Source organism: Apostichopus japonicus, chromosome 12 (genome assembly GCF_037975245.1).
Source record: "Apostichopus japonicus isolate 1M-3 chromosome 12, ASM3797524v1, whole genome shotgun sequence".
In the NCBI taxonomy this organism is placed as follows: Eukaryota; Metazoa; Echinodermata; class Holothuroidea; order Aspidochirotida; family Stichopodidae; genus Apostichopus; species Apostichopus japonicus.
Window position 1 is genome coordinate 23,758,729 of NC_092572.1, and position 17,566 is coordinate 23,776,294.

The 17,566-nt window shown below is 34.8% G+C and overlaps 1 protein-coding gene across 2 annotated transcripts in view; it reads right to left on the reverse strand.

Annotated features, from left to right (window-relative positions):
• Nucleotides 1–17,133, reverse strand: part of LOC139976949 (uncharacterized) — a 50,877-nt gene extending 33,744 nt beyond the window's left edge. Inside the window, exons 1-8 of one of the 2 annotated variants that reach the window (XM_071985854.1) lie at nt 16,660–17,133; nt 14,718–14,959; nt 12,098–12,176; nt 9,996–10,776; nt 4,872–5,118; nt 1,112–1,189; nt 802–879; nt 488–568 (exon numbers count right to left, since the gene is read on the reverse strand). In XM_071985854.1, the coding sequence (XP_071841955.1) occupies nt 488–568; nt 802–879; nt 1,112–1,189; nt 4,872–5,118; nt 9,996–10,776; nt 12,098–12,129 (1,297 nt within the window). In that variant the 5' untranslated portion in view covers nt 12,130–12,176; nt 14,718–14,959; nt 16,660–17,133. Of the gene's footprint in view, nt 1–487; nt 569–801; nt 880–1,111; nt 1,190–4,871; nt 5,119–6,099; nt 6,548–9,995; nt 10,777–12,097; nt 12,177–14,717; nt 14,960–16,659 lie in introns of those variants that run through there. The other variant, XM_071985855.1, reaches the window with a different exon arrangement.
• Nucleotides 17,134–17,566: the final 433 nt, after the last annotated feature.

The window sequence follows — 17,566 nt, forward strand, 5'->3', positions numbered from 1 at the left end:
TTTATATGAAATCGGCAATAAAGTTTGTGATAGAAACAATTATTGTTGTGATTTTCCTGTTTCCTTTCGTTGTAAAACAAGGTTCTTAGGTATCCTTTTGTTTGTATCAAATCACCTCTGGAGTTTCTCGGAAAGGATTTTTTTTTTTACAAATTTCCAAAATACGAAAATATGACATCCAACCTTGTCAGCACTGTGCTAAGCGATTGGCCTAACCACCTCGACGTGTAAGTCAACTGTTAATGCCTTGAAATGGGCTAAGAATAGTTACTCAAAATACTTTTGCATAGAATTACTGGATATTCTACATCTTTCTAAAATCATACCCCCTACAAGCAGGTTTATTTTATTCTAAACTTTTGATAACATTTTATGAATGCATCTATAAAAGCCCAGTTAGAAAACCCCTCATGAGGTGTACAGAACATAATGAAATGAAAGCTGGCGTGCAGACAAACTTTTATTTGAAACCATAGAAGGTATGCACCTTTTTCTTCTTCTTCTATGGTCAGTCTTCTCTTAGGGAGTGTTGATGAAAATATGTCAATGGTTGACTTGCTTCCTTCACCTACAAGGAAATATAATATTAAAATATGAATTAATTCCCAAAGTAGTTCATACAAACTTTATTAGACTTGTTTTACACTTAAAGTCTCCTTTTGCATAGAATTACTGGATATTATACATCTTTCCAAAAGCATACCCAGTTAGAAAACCCCCATGAGGTGTACAGAACATAATGAAATGAAAGTTGGCGTGCAGACAAACTTTCATTTGAAACCATAGAAGGTATGCACCCACTTTTTTCTTCTTCTACGGTCAGTTTTCTCTTAAAGAGTGTTGATGACGGTCTGTCAATGGATGATTTGATTCCTTTACCTACAAGGAAACATAATAGTAAAATATGCATTAACTTCCAAAGTATTAAATAAAACTTTATTAGACTTGTTTTACACTAAAAGTCTCCTTTTGCATAGAATTACTGGATATTATACATCTTTCTAAAATCATACCCAGTTAGAAAACCCCCATGAGGTGTACAGAACATAATGAAATGAAAGTTGGCGTGCAGACAAACTTTCATTTGAAACCATAGAAGGTATGCACCCACCTTTTTCTTCTTCTACGGTCAGTTTTCTCTTAAAGAGTGTTGATGAAGGTATGTCAATGGATAACTTGCTTCCTTCACCTACAAGGAAATATAATAGTAAAATATGCATTAACTTCCAAAGTAGTAACTAAAAACTTAGTTAAACTTGTTTCACACTAAAAATATCCTTTTGCATAGAATTTGTCTCAACCTGTTGGGGCATCCATCCCAAGGTAAGGCTAGGGAAAATTAAGTTACTAGGCCCCATTCTTTTAAGACGTCATACATCCATGGCATGTATGAAAAGTTCATCTTGGGGAAGTAAGCCTTGGCTTGATCAATTCCTACCTATGCATACCGGGGTCCCATAAAAGACAAACAATCCCATGTCTGTACCCCCACCATACCCACCCTGTCGTCAGGCCTGGTACCTGAAAATATAATCTGTTTATACTTAAAACAAATTTCCAGTGATTGATGTTCATTGTTAGACAAAGTTACTGAAAATGATCCATCTTTGCAAAAGCATATGCTAGTAGCCGTTTTAGTTAATTTAAACTTGGTGTGATTTAATGAACGCATCTGATAGCACCCCAGTTATTTAAGTTATGATGGCAATTTAGCTGATTTTACTTCAAAAGATACAAATGATTTATCCCTTGAGGAAATAACTTTCCTGCACCTTGATGAACTAATACATGCAGAAGCATTGACAATTAAATAGCCGAAATGTATCACATTTCAAGGAAATAAAAATAACCATAATAATTGGAAGTTAGCCCTTTAAAAAACCTCTGTCATCATGACATCACATCCTGTTGTAAGGACACATCATCATCATCATCATCATCATCATCATCATCATCATCATCATCGTACCACGAGGATTAGTTCACATTCACACACCACTATATGTAGGGTACGTAATAACATTGAGGAAGGAAGGGAAGAGGAAGGAGCAGCATTGCTGGTATTGTGCAGGCATTGACTTCATGCATGTTGACAACCTTTATGCTTTCATGGTTTTAATGTTGCAGTAAACTATTTTCGTATTACAAGACAAATGACAGATGAAAATTTGATCATAAACATGCTGCTAACTATGCTCAAACAAGAGCATCAATGACGCAGTATCTCAATACTGAAAGTTCTAATTTCGATTCCTAATTTCATATCTTTGCTCTGTCTCTATAATTATCATTATCAATCATGGTACAACAAATATAGAACTTGCATTTACACTACTTTTCCACGAATAGTCTCTTCAGGTTACACTTCATCCTGCGAGTGTTGCCTTTAGCGCTCATTGCCCGTTTGTCGTTGCAAGGTTTAGTAATGTCATAGAATATTTAAGAACTTGTTTTTTTCTTTATGTGGTATCCTTCATCTTGGGTCAGTCTCTGTTGGACTTTATGGTCATATAGTCTGACGTCTATAACAACGGCCAAATTAGAAGAGGCGAACAACTCGACCATATTCTTCTAGATGCCCGCCTTGAGAAAGCTAGGCCTATCGACCTAGCCCATGTTACTGTAGACTTTAGTGGTGACTACCATCAAAACTGTGTCCACTTCCAGGTAGTTTTCAAACGATTATGCATTAAAGAAAATAATGATTACCGATGATTTTTTTCATAATCTTACCGATTCCGATGATTTGAAAAAAAGAAAATATCCCGTTTATTCGAAATCGGCAATAAAGTTTGTGATAGAAACAATTATTGTTGTGATTTTCCTGTTTCCTTTCGTCGTAATACAAGGTTCTTAGGTATCATTTTGTTTGTATCAAATCACCTCTGGAGTTTCTCGGAAAGGATTTTTTTTTTACAAATTTCCAAAATACGAAAATATGACATCCAACCTTGTCAGCACTGTGCTAAGTGAATGGCCTAACCACCTCGACGTGTAAGTCAACTGTTAATGGCTTGAAATGGGCTAAGAGTAGTTACTCAAAATATCCATTTCAAAAAGCATCTCAGACAAACCATCCATCTTCAATCTTAACCAAAGTGTAAATTCTAATTACATATTGCCTACATTCCGACATTATTTTGTACTTATTTTCAGTATTTTACCGTTTATGAACAAATAGAAATGTTACGGACTTGAAGTTAAACATACCTAATTCGTTACCTATTAAACTCCATTCAAGTTCAATTAGAAATGTATGCTCAGGCCAATCAAACTGAAAAGCAAATTGTACCATCGTAACTTGTTTAAAATTACTCTAGAATGTTACCAGATTGAAATAATAACAACTAGAAACTACTCCAATTAAAATACAACATTCCCTCTTTAAGACATAGCACATACCTTCCAAACAAATGCCGATTTCCAGCAAATTGAAAGTTGTAAACTAAGCTACTCATTTTTTTTTTGTTTTTTTTTTTGCAAACCGATGGTTAGGCTACATTTCCCATTGACTTAGTATGGTCTTTAGGATAACATGTGGTCGAAGGTTGCAGTATTTCATGGATATTTTAATACGAGCTAACTGCGTCACAATTTCAGCGAATAAAGAGATGCTTAATCAAGATTTTCCCGTTGACTACGTTTTCTGTTCGGGCACTATGCGCGACGATAGCAACCAGGAAAGTATGTAAAAAGCTACGCAAAGTATTGTTTTTTGTTTTTGTTTTGCAAAACGATGGTTGGGCTACAAATTAAATTCACTACGTAGCATTCAGCAGTACAACAATGTGTATATGTAATTAGCGTGCAATACACTACACACACACAGTACAGAAAATTGGTCTTGAGGGTAGCCACTTTCTTATATCTAACATGTAGCTGCCATGAGTTTGGCCAATGTGCTACAAGCCAGACTTGGAGGCGGGGCTTAATCATCAAAGACAGGGAAACGTGGGCAAAAGTTCCCCACAAACAAGATTTGGAGCGTGTGCAAAAAAAAGCATTCTACAACTGTGTTTCAGCCCGATTTGGACATAAATCGGTGAAAAAGTCATAGAATGAGATACAATTCTGGAATAAAAAAGAGTAACTTTCGTTGGCCTATATGATATATACTTGCTCTGGAATTTCTAGAGAAAAAGAACTTTGTATGAAGACGCTGAAATTTTTTTAAGAGAAGAGAGTCCCACTAACTGTTACAATATCTCTATACATGTAATGTATTGAGATAAAAGCTTAGCTCACCTGTGACTTTTAATGACTACTCCTTGCAAAGACTCACAAATATGGCATAACAGTACAAAGTTATACTGGAAATTCTTTATCTTTAGCTCAAAAGCAACTCCTTCATACAGTATATTAGCAGTTTTGAGTCATAGAGGTACAATATTTTTTACCAAACTTGACGGAATTCCATAATAAATAGCTTGACAACTCCCCAGTTAATAAAGTCATTACGGCAGTTGAGATGAAAATGTGTTTATTTTTCAAAATACAAACAAAGTTTCAATTCCATCCAATTTTCATTTTGTGATAAACAGGGTATCGATTATCCGAATGAGACATCAACATAAAGAGACACATACACACCATTATTGCAAAACTTATGACCTTCAATGAAACCAATAACACATATTTTAAACGAAATGGCCTGATTTAAGTCACTCTTCAAAATGATTACTTTGTGATATCAGTTTCTATTTATAACATGATTTTCACCTACATCAGGTTTTTTGACAGCATAGGATTTTATGAGATTTTACTGTACAAACAAGTATAATGTTAACATATTAAATACAGTGTCACTTAAATCATACTTTTTTGTATAAGTACAAGTTCCAATACATCAGTTATCCATTTCCTATACTTACTTCTTCCTGTTAAGATATTAAGTGCCCCGAGGTTCTCACATAATTCATCAGTGAGAGCAGATTGTACAATCCCTTTATTCTCTAGCTCCACTAACAGGTCCTTGGAGTGTGATGGGCTGTTAATTATGGCCTTTACATGTTTCAGAGGAAATATGAAGATGTTTGCAAGATTTTCGCAGTCACTTCTTGTCATCTCTGCAAATACCTTTTTTAGGCTTTCATGCAATAGAGTCAAGACATCTGGAGGCTGCAGAAAAAATATTCATATCACATTTTAAGTTATGTCATCAATGACTTCTTCAAAGAATTAAAATCCTTTCAAGAAAATAAACCAGAAGAAGTAAACATCTAATGTTTCCGTTGCCCAAACATATTCATAGAGTGGTAAGCCATACATGTTTAATATCCATGAACTTGTGCACACCAAAATGAAGAGGGATTATCTATATTGACTAATGCTGCAACATTTAAAGGAAGGTACCAGGAATCATGTTGACAAAGTGTATTTAGTGATATAGTATAACCAGAAAGCCAGCTGGCTTTGTGATTCATTGCCATACAATGTGCTCAAAATTCAAAATAACTATCTGACTTATGTAGAATTTATAAGAGAGTTAAATTTGTTAAAGAATTAAGTGAGAACTAGAATAGATCAGACATTTCCAATTCTTATTTGTAGCACTTCCTTGTAGGCATCAACCACCATTTAATCCACTGGTTAGGATTTTAAAGAAATATTATTTCTATTCCAAATGTTTCAGTATCCAGGAAGAACTGTCTATCTATGTGAAATATATACAGTATGTAGATGTATGAATAAAGGGCATTTTCTTTTACCAATTTTAATGTTATTTTAGTGTTATTAATGTATGAGAGTTATGTGAAATATCTTATATAATATCTAGTATGAATCACAGAGGAAATTGCCAATTTTGAGGCCATTTGAGATAACCTGTTGATCCCCTGAACCACTTTTTGCACCATGTGAGATAACCTGTTGACCCCTTGAAGCTCAGAGAGTGATAACTCAAAAGAGCAGTTGAGTGCACATTTAAAGCAACATTCTGAAGCAGGTTTCATTTCCTGGATAATTGTATGTTTTGTTTAAGTCCTATAGAGCCCCTTCACGAAACTAAACTGAACTTGACTAAAGTATGTTCACCAAAAGAAAATCATATGTAGCATTGGAGAATTCACAGATTAATTGTAGCTTTAATTTTGGAGGTACCTGTATCATGTTAAGGTTTTCAGACTTTGACACCTGGTGACCTCATGTGACCATTGACCTCTACCAATTTCCATAGGGTTCTTGCACTCACCAAGCTGGATCTATGTATCAAGTATGACATTGATTCAACCTGTGTCTGTTGAGATATCATGTTTACAACTGTTTTTGACGATTTCCCATTAAACCGCACCCCAATGAATATTAATGTGGAAAACTTATTGTTGAAGAGAACATGATCTTTCTATATAGTTACATCACAATACCAACTACAAATTAAATCACACATAAGGTTAAAGAGATATAGACATTTTACGAATTTTATGGTAAGTCACGCCCACTCATTAATATTCATGAGATGAAAACCACACACTATAGGGCACATCTACTCATGAAAGGGCATCTATCTACCACATATGACATTGATTCAAGTTGTATTTGTTGAAAATTTATGTTTACAAGCCATGTTTGACCAATTCTCATTAAGCCCCAGACCACTCATTCGTGAATCTTTATAAGGTAAACATTGTTGTAGCAAAAAACATGTACTTACTGTGTTGTTACATCACGCTACTATGAATACATTATATCAGACATATCGTTGAAGAGATATTGACATTTTCCGAATGTTATGGTTGCCCCCAGCGACTTATTAATATTCAAGAGATTGGGAACTAATAACTATACACAATAGGGCACATCTACACACCATGGGACATGTATCTACCGAAAAGACTGAGATTCAACTTGTGTTTGTTGAGGTATCGTGTTTACAATCTACTTTCCAAGAATTCCCATTAGACCCCACCCATGCATGAATATTTATGAGGTAAAAGTGCTTGTTGCAAAGAACATGTATTTACTGTGTAGTTACACCACGCTACTATGAATGAACTAAATGAGACATGGTTGAAGAGATATTGAAAGTTTACGAACTTTATGGTTAGCCCCATCCATTCATTAATTTTCAAGAGATGGGAACAAAACACAACAGGGCACATCTACACACCATGGGCCATGTATCTACCAAGTAGACTGTGATTCAACTTGTGTTTGTTGAGGCATCGTGTTTACAATCCACTTTCCAAGAATTCCCATTCGGCAACACCCATGCATGAATATTTATGAAGTAAGGGTGCATGTTGCAAAGAACATGTTACTTACATCATGATAACATGTATAAATTAAAGTAGTCATTCGGTTGAAGAGGTATTGAAATTTGAACCATGTAATATTAAGACCCACCCAATCAAGACAATAGGGGACATTTACAAATCATGTGACATATACCTACCAAGCATGACATTTACTCAATTTGTGGTTGTTGAGATATCAAGCAAGCCGTCACATCCACTCATACACGCGCACATACCAACACAAAAATAAAAGCAATGGTAACTGAGCCTTCGGCACTGTAACCAAAAATAAATACATAATATATAATACCCTAGGAATCTCACATAGTCTATTTTTCTCTTTTCAAATTCCTTGTTTACAAGATGTTTATTCACCACGACTATATATAAATTATTTTTGATTAGACTTTAAATTGAATTTACACAACAGTTACCAGAACAAGTCAAACCACTAAGAACCAATGATTTAAGACTACTTTATTGTCTACCCCTAACCCTTACAGCTCACACTAACCTTAATTACAGCACTTCCTAATCCTAAGTGAACCGTCATAAGATAAACAATACACATTAACAATTCAAATTGTATTTTGTCATTGCAAGAGAGAAATTGCATTCTGAATGACTATACAAACACCTCCGTACATAGGTGGCTTCACTGTTGGAGTTGTTGTCCTGTTTGTGTGTATTGTTTTATTGTTCTCTGGGAGTCTGTTTCATCTAACATCTTTCATATGTATTTTATTCCTTTGTTTCTGTCTCCCTTTCAGCTGTCCAGCTCTCGTGACAATAGTCTGGTTCCTTCGGAGCTATGTGGAATGTTCGAGCCACGCTAAGATCCGAGGTTACGAATCAGTATTATCAGTAGCCAGTTCGTTTAGTATAAAGTCAAATGTTCTTTTATAGTTTAGGCAAGTCCGAGTCCTTTTTCTTATAATATTGTGGGCGTATTTCCTCGTTAGTTTGAATCCCTCTAAATTATTACTCTAAACTCATTAAAAGGTTGGGAACACAGTGTTTGCGTCGGACGATATTATCGCCGCACCCTGCGGGTTTATTCTTGTATTAGTGACGCGGGGGTGGCTTCGATTTGGGTTGAATTTTCCCCGAGGCAGCGCCTACGTATTGTAGATTTAGAACTCGTAATTATATGTTTGGCCACAGACTTCCTAGGTACGTCTCATTATTATTTATGTAAATTATAAGCTGAGATTTATGTGGATTTGTAATGTCATTAATTAAATATTAGTGAAGTATTATTTGACCACCTTTCTACATTATTATTATTGGAGGTCACTGCGATGACCTCAAGTATTAATTTGGTTTGTAGACACCTGCCCAAAGGTGGGCATCGGTTTTGTATTAAATGTATTAAAATTTAATTTATTTGTTCGTGTTTTATTGGTTCAGGTCGTGTTAACTTGTAGTTGCCCCACATTCATCCTGACATATAGGGTGGCCGACAGTGGCCCTATCGAACCCACAGCCGCTCGGCTATTTACAACCTCGTTGGGGGCGCTAAATCCCACAAAGTTCCAGCAAGTAAAAAATATCCTATTGGGTAGCTGTAGTTTGACTGGCATAAATCACAATGCAACTACTATACATTTTTAGCTAAACATAGCATGCGAAGTTAGGAAACAAGCAAAGCTGTGTTATACCACAATAGTAAGCATGTAGACAGACAACTTAGGCCTACAATTGACATGCCATTTTGTCCCAAATTGAATTCACTGGTGCACAAGTTGTACATTAATACTACAAGTATGCCTATTGTTAAATGTTCATGGTTTTAATGGTCAGGACAAACATTTTACATTTGTTTAAAATTACATAGGAGTCATTTCTCCTTGCCGGTACACAGTGTAGAGTCTATATATATATATAGCTTTTGAAACTGGCTGTAAAAAGTTTGCACTGAAGTTTTCTGATATCTGCCAAAACTTGTAAAATCACAGTAATAGTTGTACTCTACACAAATTTTCGATTCCACGTGTACCAAATTTACCGTTACTAAAGCAACTAAAAATGTCATATTTGTTTGAAAAGACAATGGAGTCAGTTTTGTTTCGCTAAGATCTCTAAGAGCATACACACAGTGTGTGTACTCTGTGACCATATTATGAAATATGACTTAGAAAAATGTGCCCGTAAATTTGCTCCAATCTGGCAAAATTTGTAAAATGTAACTAATATTTATGACCTATAACTTTTTTCGCATGCAATTATGTGAAAGGTGTTGATTCTAACCTACCAGGTTAGAATCCATTCATATCTGTCCCTAATTTCTACTACATACACACAGTGTGTACAGTAGTCTACAATCTATTTTTTTTAAATTGAATGTAAATATTTTGCCCTGAAATTTTCTTAAATCCTGCAAATTTTGTAAGCTGTCACTAGCAGTTGTGTTCTACTCAAAAGTTCGCATCCACTTATACCAAATTTCTGAAATCTAGACTGCTGAATAATTCAAATAAAGTTGTTCAAAAATTAAGAGAATTTCTTGCTCACTTCTTCTACACTTGTTGCACACAACTTCTGAAAGGTAGGTTAACCATTTCTATTTATTATTTTTTTTTTTTGCATTTGAAATTCATTTAGTTTTGCCAAATTTGTAAAACAATAGTTATAATTGTTAACAAAACAAATGTTCGCATTCACTTATATCAAGTTTGTCTACTTTATTTGACTAGCTGATGAATCTAGCCTTTAATTCCTATTTTTTTCTTCCTATTTTTATCACAATCCTGCTGTACTTACCATACTGTACTCTCTCACTTCACCAGTGATGGCTACTGTTAACAACCTGCTTACATCAACAATCCTGATTCTATATGAGTCATTAACATCAAATGACATCAGTTGTTGACTGTCAGAGAGAGAGTAAACAACGACATGGAGGTCGTCCCATAAAATATAAACCAGACCACTAACAGTGATACTGCGTGCACGTGAGTAGCCTGGTGCTTTATACTCATGTACAATCTTTCCCTCCATGTTGTTTCTAATAGCTCTCCACGTACCACCTGTAGATATAAACAGATTATTTCCATAAACTGTTATATCTTTAGGATAATATTCTTGTAATCCTTTCAAGATGATTGTCTTGATTTGATTTAAACTAAAATCAAACACAATCACCTCGTTAGACTCATACAAACCAATAAATATCTCCCCCTCTCTGACAGTCACACACTCGGCTTTTTTATCGTGTAATAGGTTGACTGTGTGTGATGGTTCACTGTCGTCTGCCTCAATAGTATAAACCTGAACGATATCATAGCACACAGTAACTATACGTGAATCATCCAAGAATGAAACACGGAGGTAGTACGGCCATCTTGAACGATTGAATAGTTTAGTGAACAACTGAGTCATTAATGGCGACGAAGAATCAGGATTATTTAACGTAAACAGGTCTATGAATGATAATGCCCCGATATTGAATCCGCTCACTGCCAGCTTGTTACCGCGTACAGCCATATCAGTGACCACCCATTTATGTTCTGTTGTATATCTTGATATGGTATCGCTACATACACTGCAATGGAAAGGAAAAAGTGCAAATACAGGTCAGTCGCAAGCCTGCGTCTCCATGGTAACAAGTAATATTAGCGAAGATTTTGGCTAATAAAGATCATATTCACGAAGTAAGCAACGGATGAAAAAAGGATCGTACTTTCGAATGCTACGTACGTAGAGACACTATAACTCCATTAAATTATTTGGTTTCTTTTACTTGCGGAGGGCAGTATATTGATCTACTGGCGTTTGGATATAAGCCTATATATATACTTATCTCAATGTCTAATCGAAAAATATTATTTTGGAGTTTTTGCCAAGCAAACACAAAAACCTTTTTAAAACGTTTCGTCTATTGGTTTGATAACGTTTTTTTGTGGTGTAATAAATATGTCACGAAAACGTTTTCAGGCTATTATTTCAAAACATTTTTCGTTAAAACTTTAATATAATATTAATATCTCATAAAAACGTTATGCCGACGTTTTTATAACACCACATTTAACGTTATAAAAATATATTTTGGAGGCTCTTTTAAAATGTTATGATAACGTTTTGTGTTTGCTGGGATGGTGATCGGATGGTCATGGATACGATGAATAGTTGCATTAGCACGTACTTATTTCCGATTAAAGGCAGAAGAGGAATGGAGTTCATTTGTGTACAAATGTGAGCCTAGCTATAATATAGTACGTACTACTGATCGAGCGATCAATGTGCACAACATAACACTATATCACAGGTGGTTTCGTACTGTTGTCTGGAATGTGATAGAAATTTCGCGGTACGTATATAATTGTCGCCATTAGTCAAATTATTACTTATTCAGGAACAATTCACGTTATGCAATTTTTCTTGTGGGTATTAATTGTAGAAATAACATAAAATACAAATATATGAGTTGCTTTGGCAAAATGTCTGCAATGTTTAAAAAGATGACGGCACTTCTCGCACATTTAATTTTTTAGCAGATTGGGAGTATAGCTATAGCATGCTCGTGTGGGAATTATAATTTTGATACTGTAGGACATGTTGATTTAGAAGGGGGAAAAAAAGAAAAAAAACATTTTTGGGATGGCTCGTACAAAGCATGGAGAATATGGACTCGATCATTTGTGATGATTATGATGAAGCACTGCTTGCAGGGTTGTGCTTACATTACTGTTAAATCATCCTTTTTCTCTTTACCGGATAAATTGCAGTAAACTTTATTTATAACTTTATATATACATATATATATATATATATATATTTATATATATACTTATATATTAGTCACTTTAATGAATTACAACAATGATAAATAAGAATAAAACTACATTGAAAATATTCATACTTACGGGGAGAGTTTCGATACATTCTTGCTGGCCATCGTCTTTGATTTTGTGTGCAAATTTTCAATTCGTAATAGATTCCGATCTGGAGAAGAAATACATGTTTACGAAATCAAAAGGACTGCATTTGTCGGTTCATTGGATCTTGGTCGCCAATAACTATTTATAACTAAATGACCATTTATTTAAATGAAATTTATAACTGCAGTTTTGTGCCTTTCGACATATGACTGAGATAATGTAATTAGTTGGGATGTGAGTGGAGCGTGTATGGGGAGAAAGTTTCACTGTACCAAAACTGATTGTGAAAAGAAAAACTTTGTTTGTATATAACGAAACTTCTATTGATATTTTAGTTACAGCATTTGTATGCATTTGTGTAAGATGTGATGATATTATGAAATGTTATTAGAGAAACAATGTACAGTAAAGGCTATTCATACACACGGATATTACAATTCCACAATGCAAGTTACCAGTATATTGACCCTCCTTGGTTCCTGTCTTCATGTCACGTCAACTCCCCCCCCCCCCCCCCCTCTCTCTCTCTCTCTCACTCATTTGATGAACAATACAACAAGACTCTCTCACATACTATCCATACTTGCTACAATGTAACAAATGGTGGCAGACTGTATATTTACGTATTTTGTTTATACTCCTGTCGGGTTCTGTTACCATGGATACAGACTGCATAAATTATGACACAGATGAGAAGCTTTAATATTTATGTTGATAGATAAGCATTAATATTCTTCGATTTAAATTTCCAGTAATAAATTCAAAACTTATGTGCTAAATAAAAAACAAGAAGGGAATGAACGCAGTCCGCTATGACATCATCACTATGGCTCATAAAGTTTGAAGTTCGTGAATCTTGAATTTGAGAGATCTAGTAACCTGTGATATTTCATGTCAATACAAATGCATTCAAACAATGTAGTTTACAACACTATCAGCTATTTTGTTGTTTGTCATACACATAGTGTTTAATAAATCAAATTTTCTTGCAATCTTGCTATGTAATCAACTTAATCATCCTGGATATTCTTGACTTGGAATATAGTTAACCAACAGTTTACCTCATTTTGTCCTTATACCTCATTTGATCACGTGACATTTGGAATTTTACAATAATAAATGCAGTGTAGACATGTGGTCTGCAATACTTGCTTATTTTTAAAGGATTCAGTCGTAATATTATTTGGTATATGAATAATGGCAACAATGCTGTTTAGGTTATTTGACCTTTGACCACCAACCCTATGATGACATTAGTCATGCAGGCACTACATCCAATACCCATGTACACACCCAGCAAGTTTGAAGTCAATCGATCTTACGGTTTAGGAGTTTTTGATTCACACACATACACGAACACATATTACTTATTGACCCCCCCCCCACTTCAAAGACGTAAGTCCATCCTATGTTCTTTTGCTATCCTAGGTTACCCTCCCCCCCCCCCCCATTAAGTAAAACCAACTCGTCAGGTGTTATTTTAGTACCTTAAAGGGGTGTGAGGTGGGCAGCAACTTTAGTTATATAATTCTTCCAAAAATTTACTAGAGATTACAATTTCTCATCGTCAGTACACTCCGTTTAGGGATAAGATTATAAGAAAGCTATACTGTCTGAAGTAAAGGAATTAAACAAACATTTAATACTCCCACACTTCATTTCTTTATTTGTCCACACACCTTAAGATACTCCATACCCCATTGTACAAGTCAAATAATTACACACGGTTTTACTAAAGCACTGCTGTACAACATTACACGTCACTGGTTACCACAGAAATTATTCATCAGATGAAAGCCCAATTTAGGCTTTGTGAAGTAGTGCCGTTTGAGTAAGATCATTGAACTGTGCAACAATTGCACCATTGGGGATTCCCAAATGTTGCAACCTAAGCTCAGAGTTATGGAAGTACTTCTAATTACTAAATTTAATCACTTTAAAGTTTTGCAGAAAATTGTCGAACGGTTTACTGAAAAAATTATCCATTTGAACTATATATATATATATATATATAAATATATATATATATATATATATATATGTATATATATATATATATATATACTGTACATATATATGTATGTATGTATGTTTATATATATGTGTGTATGTAAATATGTATGTATATATATATATATATATAAATATATATGTATATATGTATATATATATATATATTTATATATATATATATATATATATATAATTATTTATATACATATATAAATATATATATATATATATATATATATATATTTATTTATATATTTTTTTACACACACAGACACATACAAGACATTCTTTGAAACACAAACCACCAATGGGAACACTGGCCATGTTATTCGTCTTAAAAACAACACAGCAACAACAACTAATAATGAAGACGACAACATTTAATGTGAAACATATACCTCTGGTGGCCTTAATTGATCTCCAATATGTCGTCAAATCTACTCAGGCCATAAAAAATTGAAATAGGTCTATATTTAAAACAATTTAACAAAATGTTAACAAAAGTATGCTAACGTGTCCACTGCAAAATTTTGTAACTGAATGAAATTGATAAAATAATGCAGACTTCTATTCTGGTTTAGGCTATACTCACTGACAGTTACAGTTTGCTGGCGTGACTTATCTGTATGACTGGTATCGTTTGGATGTATGTATTGGACAAGATGGTGGTACTAGACTGGTGTTGTGTCAGTACAGATGGTGCACTAGGCTGCTGATGTATTGGTAACAGATGGTGCACTAGACTGGTGATGTATCGGTACAGATGGTGCACTAGACTGGTGACAGGTGACAAATGTAGGGATCCACTAACAAGAGAGAACACACTTAAGTCTGCTGGTAAGAGGAACAAAGCGATTGAACCAAGAGGCAGATCGAAACTTGTCAAAATGAATTTGCAAACTGTTTCATTAAGCAGATTAATTTTAACAGGTCTTACCAGCACGTTCTACGAAAGAGGAACTAAATAGCAAAGTCAGTTACACCCAAACTCAAGCTAGGGTTCGGTGAGCATTTTGAATGAGTAAGGGTTATTGCCATATGTAGCCATTGTAAATCATTTCGAGGTGAAAAATATTTTTGTTCTTCGTGTGAATACGGACCGTGACAAGCAATATGCCCAGTCTTTAGCATTCAGCGAGTAACTTACAAAATATAGAACATAATAAAAGCCCACGCGCTAATCACATGATATGCAGGGAGGAAGTAGCAGTAACTGGTCCGAAAGTGTCGCATTCTAGCTAAAGAAGTCAACAAGTAACACTGTAGTTGCATGATGATCAAAGTGTGGTTGAGTCCTTGCCCAGTTTGCATCTTCTGCTTGTCGTCTGAGGCCAGATAATGAATAACAGGTTCCTCAAACGTTTACATTGTATGAAAAAACTCATCAATTGTTGTCTAGTAACAGATGTGTAATTATTTTATTTATTTATTTAACCTTCTCTTGTTGCTTGCTGTATACTTTGAGACATATACATGGACAATGTGTGTGTATTTTGGGGAGAGGGGAGAAAAGTTATATATAATAACCAAGTACATTTTAAAACTGCAAGTTTTGTGCTCATAATTACTAAGATGCAGTAGGCCTTGTGAACTATGTCACCATGTTACCATGTTAGTACTTTTACATCTTTGTGTCAAATACAACATAAGGCCTAAGAGAAGTGAAGAAGACTGCTACCATAATGAGATTATTAGTATAATCTAGACCTTATTAAATATTGAAATTAAAGTATTGTAATGGACTTTATGAGAAATTGCCAAAAAGGATGGTATTGATATGAAAAATTTTGATCTTGTGAAAAATATTTGTTGCCGATAGTCCACTGTAGAGAAAAGAGTTCTTTGCACGCTCTTGATTGATGATGACATCTCATAGAACAGGTGAAGATATATCTTTGTGTACCAAAAGAGGCAAGACTGGCTCATATTATGCCTGGTGATTTAACTAAGTACTAGTTAGAAATGAAATGACTATAGGAAAATTAAACAAGGGAGTATACTACAGACTAAGTCTACTACTGACTAACACTGACTTGGTCAGTAGAGATATACGGTATAAATATGTAAAATGACATTCTTGATTCAAGCAAATATATGCGGGTGTGTGTGTACGCATAAAACTATAGCGGCCTGCTGACTTATTTATACACACACACACGTACATATATATGAAATACAAGAAATTCTGTGAAACACAAACCAGCAATGGAAACACTGGCCATGTTATTCTTATTAACTATCAACTAATAGTGAAGACCACAACATTGAATGTGAAACATATCCCTCTAATGGCCTTAATTGATCTCCAATATGCCGTCAAATGTTGAAACATTTTCAAATTGCCCTGACCAAGACATCATGATCTAAGAATTTCAAACTACTCACGCTCTTCAAAAATTGGAATAGGTCTATATTTAAAACAATTTAACAAAATGTTAACAAAAGTAGGTTGACGTGTCTACGGCAAACTTTTGTTAACCGACTCAAATAGATTAAATGATGCAGACTACTATTTTGGTTTGGGCTATACTCACTGACAGTTACAGTTTGCTGGCGTGACTTATCTGTCTGGCTGGTATCGTTGGATGTATCGGTACAGATGTAGCATAAGACTGGTGTTGTATCGGTACAGGTGGTGCACTAGACTGGTGACTGGTGACAAATATAGGGATCCACTAACAGGAGAGAACACACTTAAGTCTGCTGGTAAGAGGAACAAAGCGATTGAACCAAGAGGCAGATCGAAACTTGTCAAAATGAATTAGCAAACTGTTGGAATGAGCAGGTTAATTTTTAACAGGTCTTACCAGCACGGTCTACGAAAGAGGAACTAAATAGCAAAGTCAGTTACACCCAAACTCAAGCTAGGGTTCGGTGAGCATTTTGAATGAGTGAGGGTTATTGCCATATATAGCCATTGTAAATCATTTCAAGGTAAACAATATTTTTGTTCTCCACGTGAATACGGACCGTAACAAGCAAAATGCCCAGTCTTTAGCATTCAGCGAGTAACTTACAAAATATAGAACATAATAAAAGCCCACGCGCTTATCACATGATATGCAGGGAGGAAGTAGCAGTAACTGGTAAGAAAGTGTAGCATTCTAGCTAATGAAGTCAACAAGTAACACATGCAGTAGTTGCGTGATCAGCAAACTTTGTTTGATTCCCTGCCAAGGTTGCATCGCTGTATAGTCGTCTGTTTCATCGCCACTCAGACGACTACGTGTTACGTTGAGGTTTAACTCTGTACTATTCTGTGTAAGGAGCTAATTAGCCTTTGGTTTAAACAATGAAAGGCAAGTGGATTATTTAATGCAAAGTAAACAAAATATCTGTTGGTCAGTTTCTGTAAGTTAGAGGGTTAAAGTTATCCAATTACTTTCTGAAGATGAAGTTTACACCATTCATGATCTTGGCATTGAGGTTAATGATAACCAG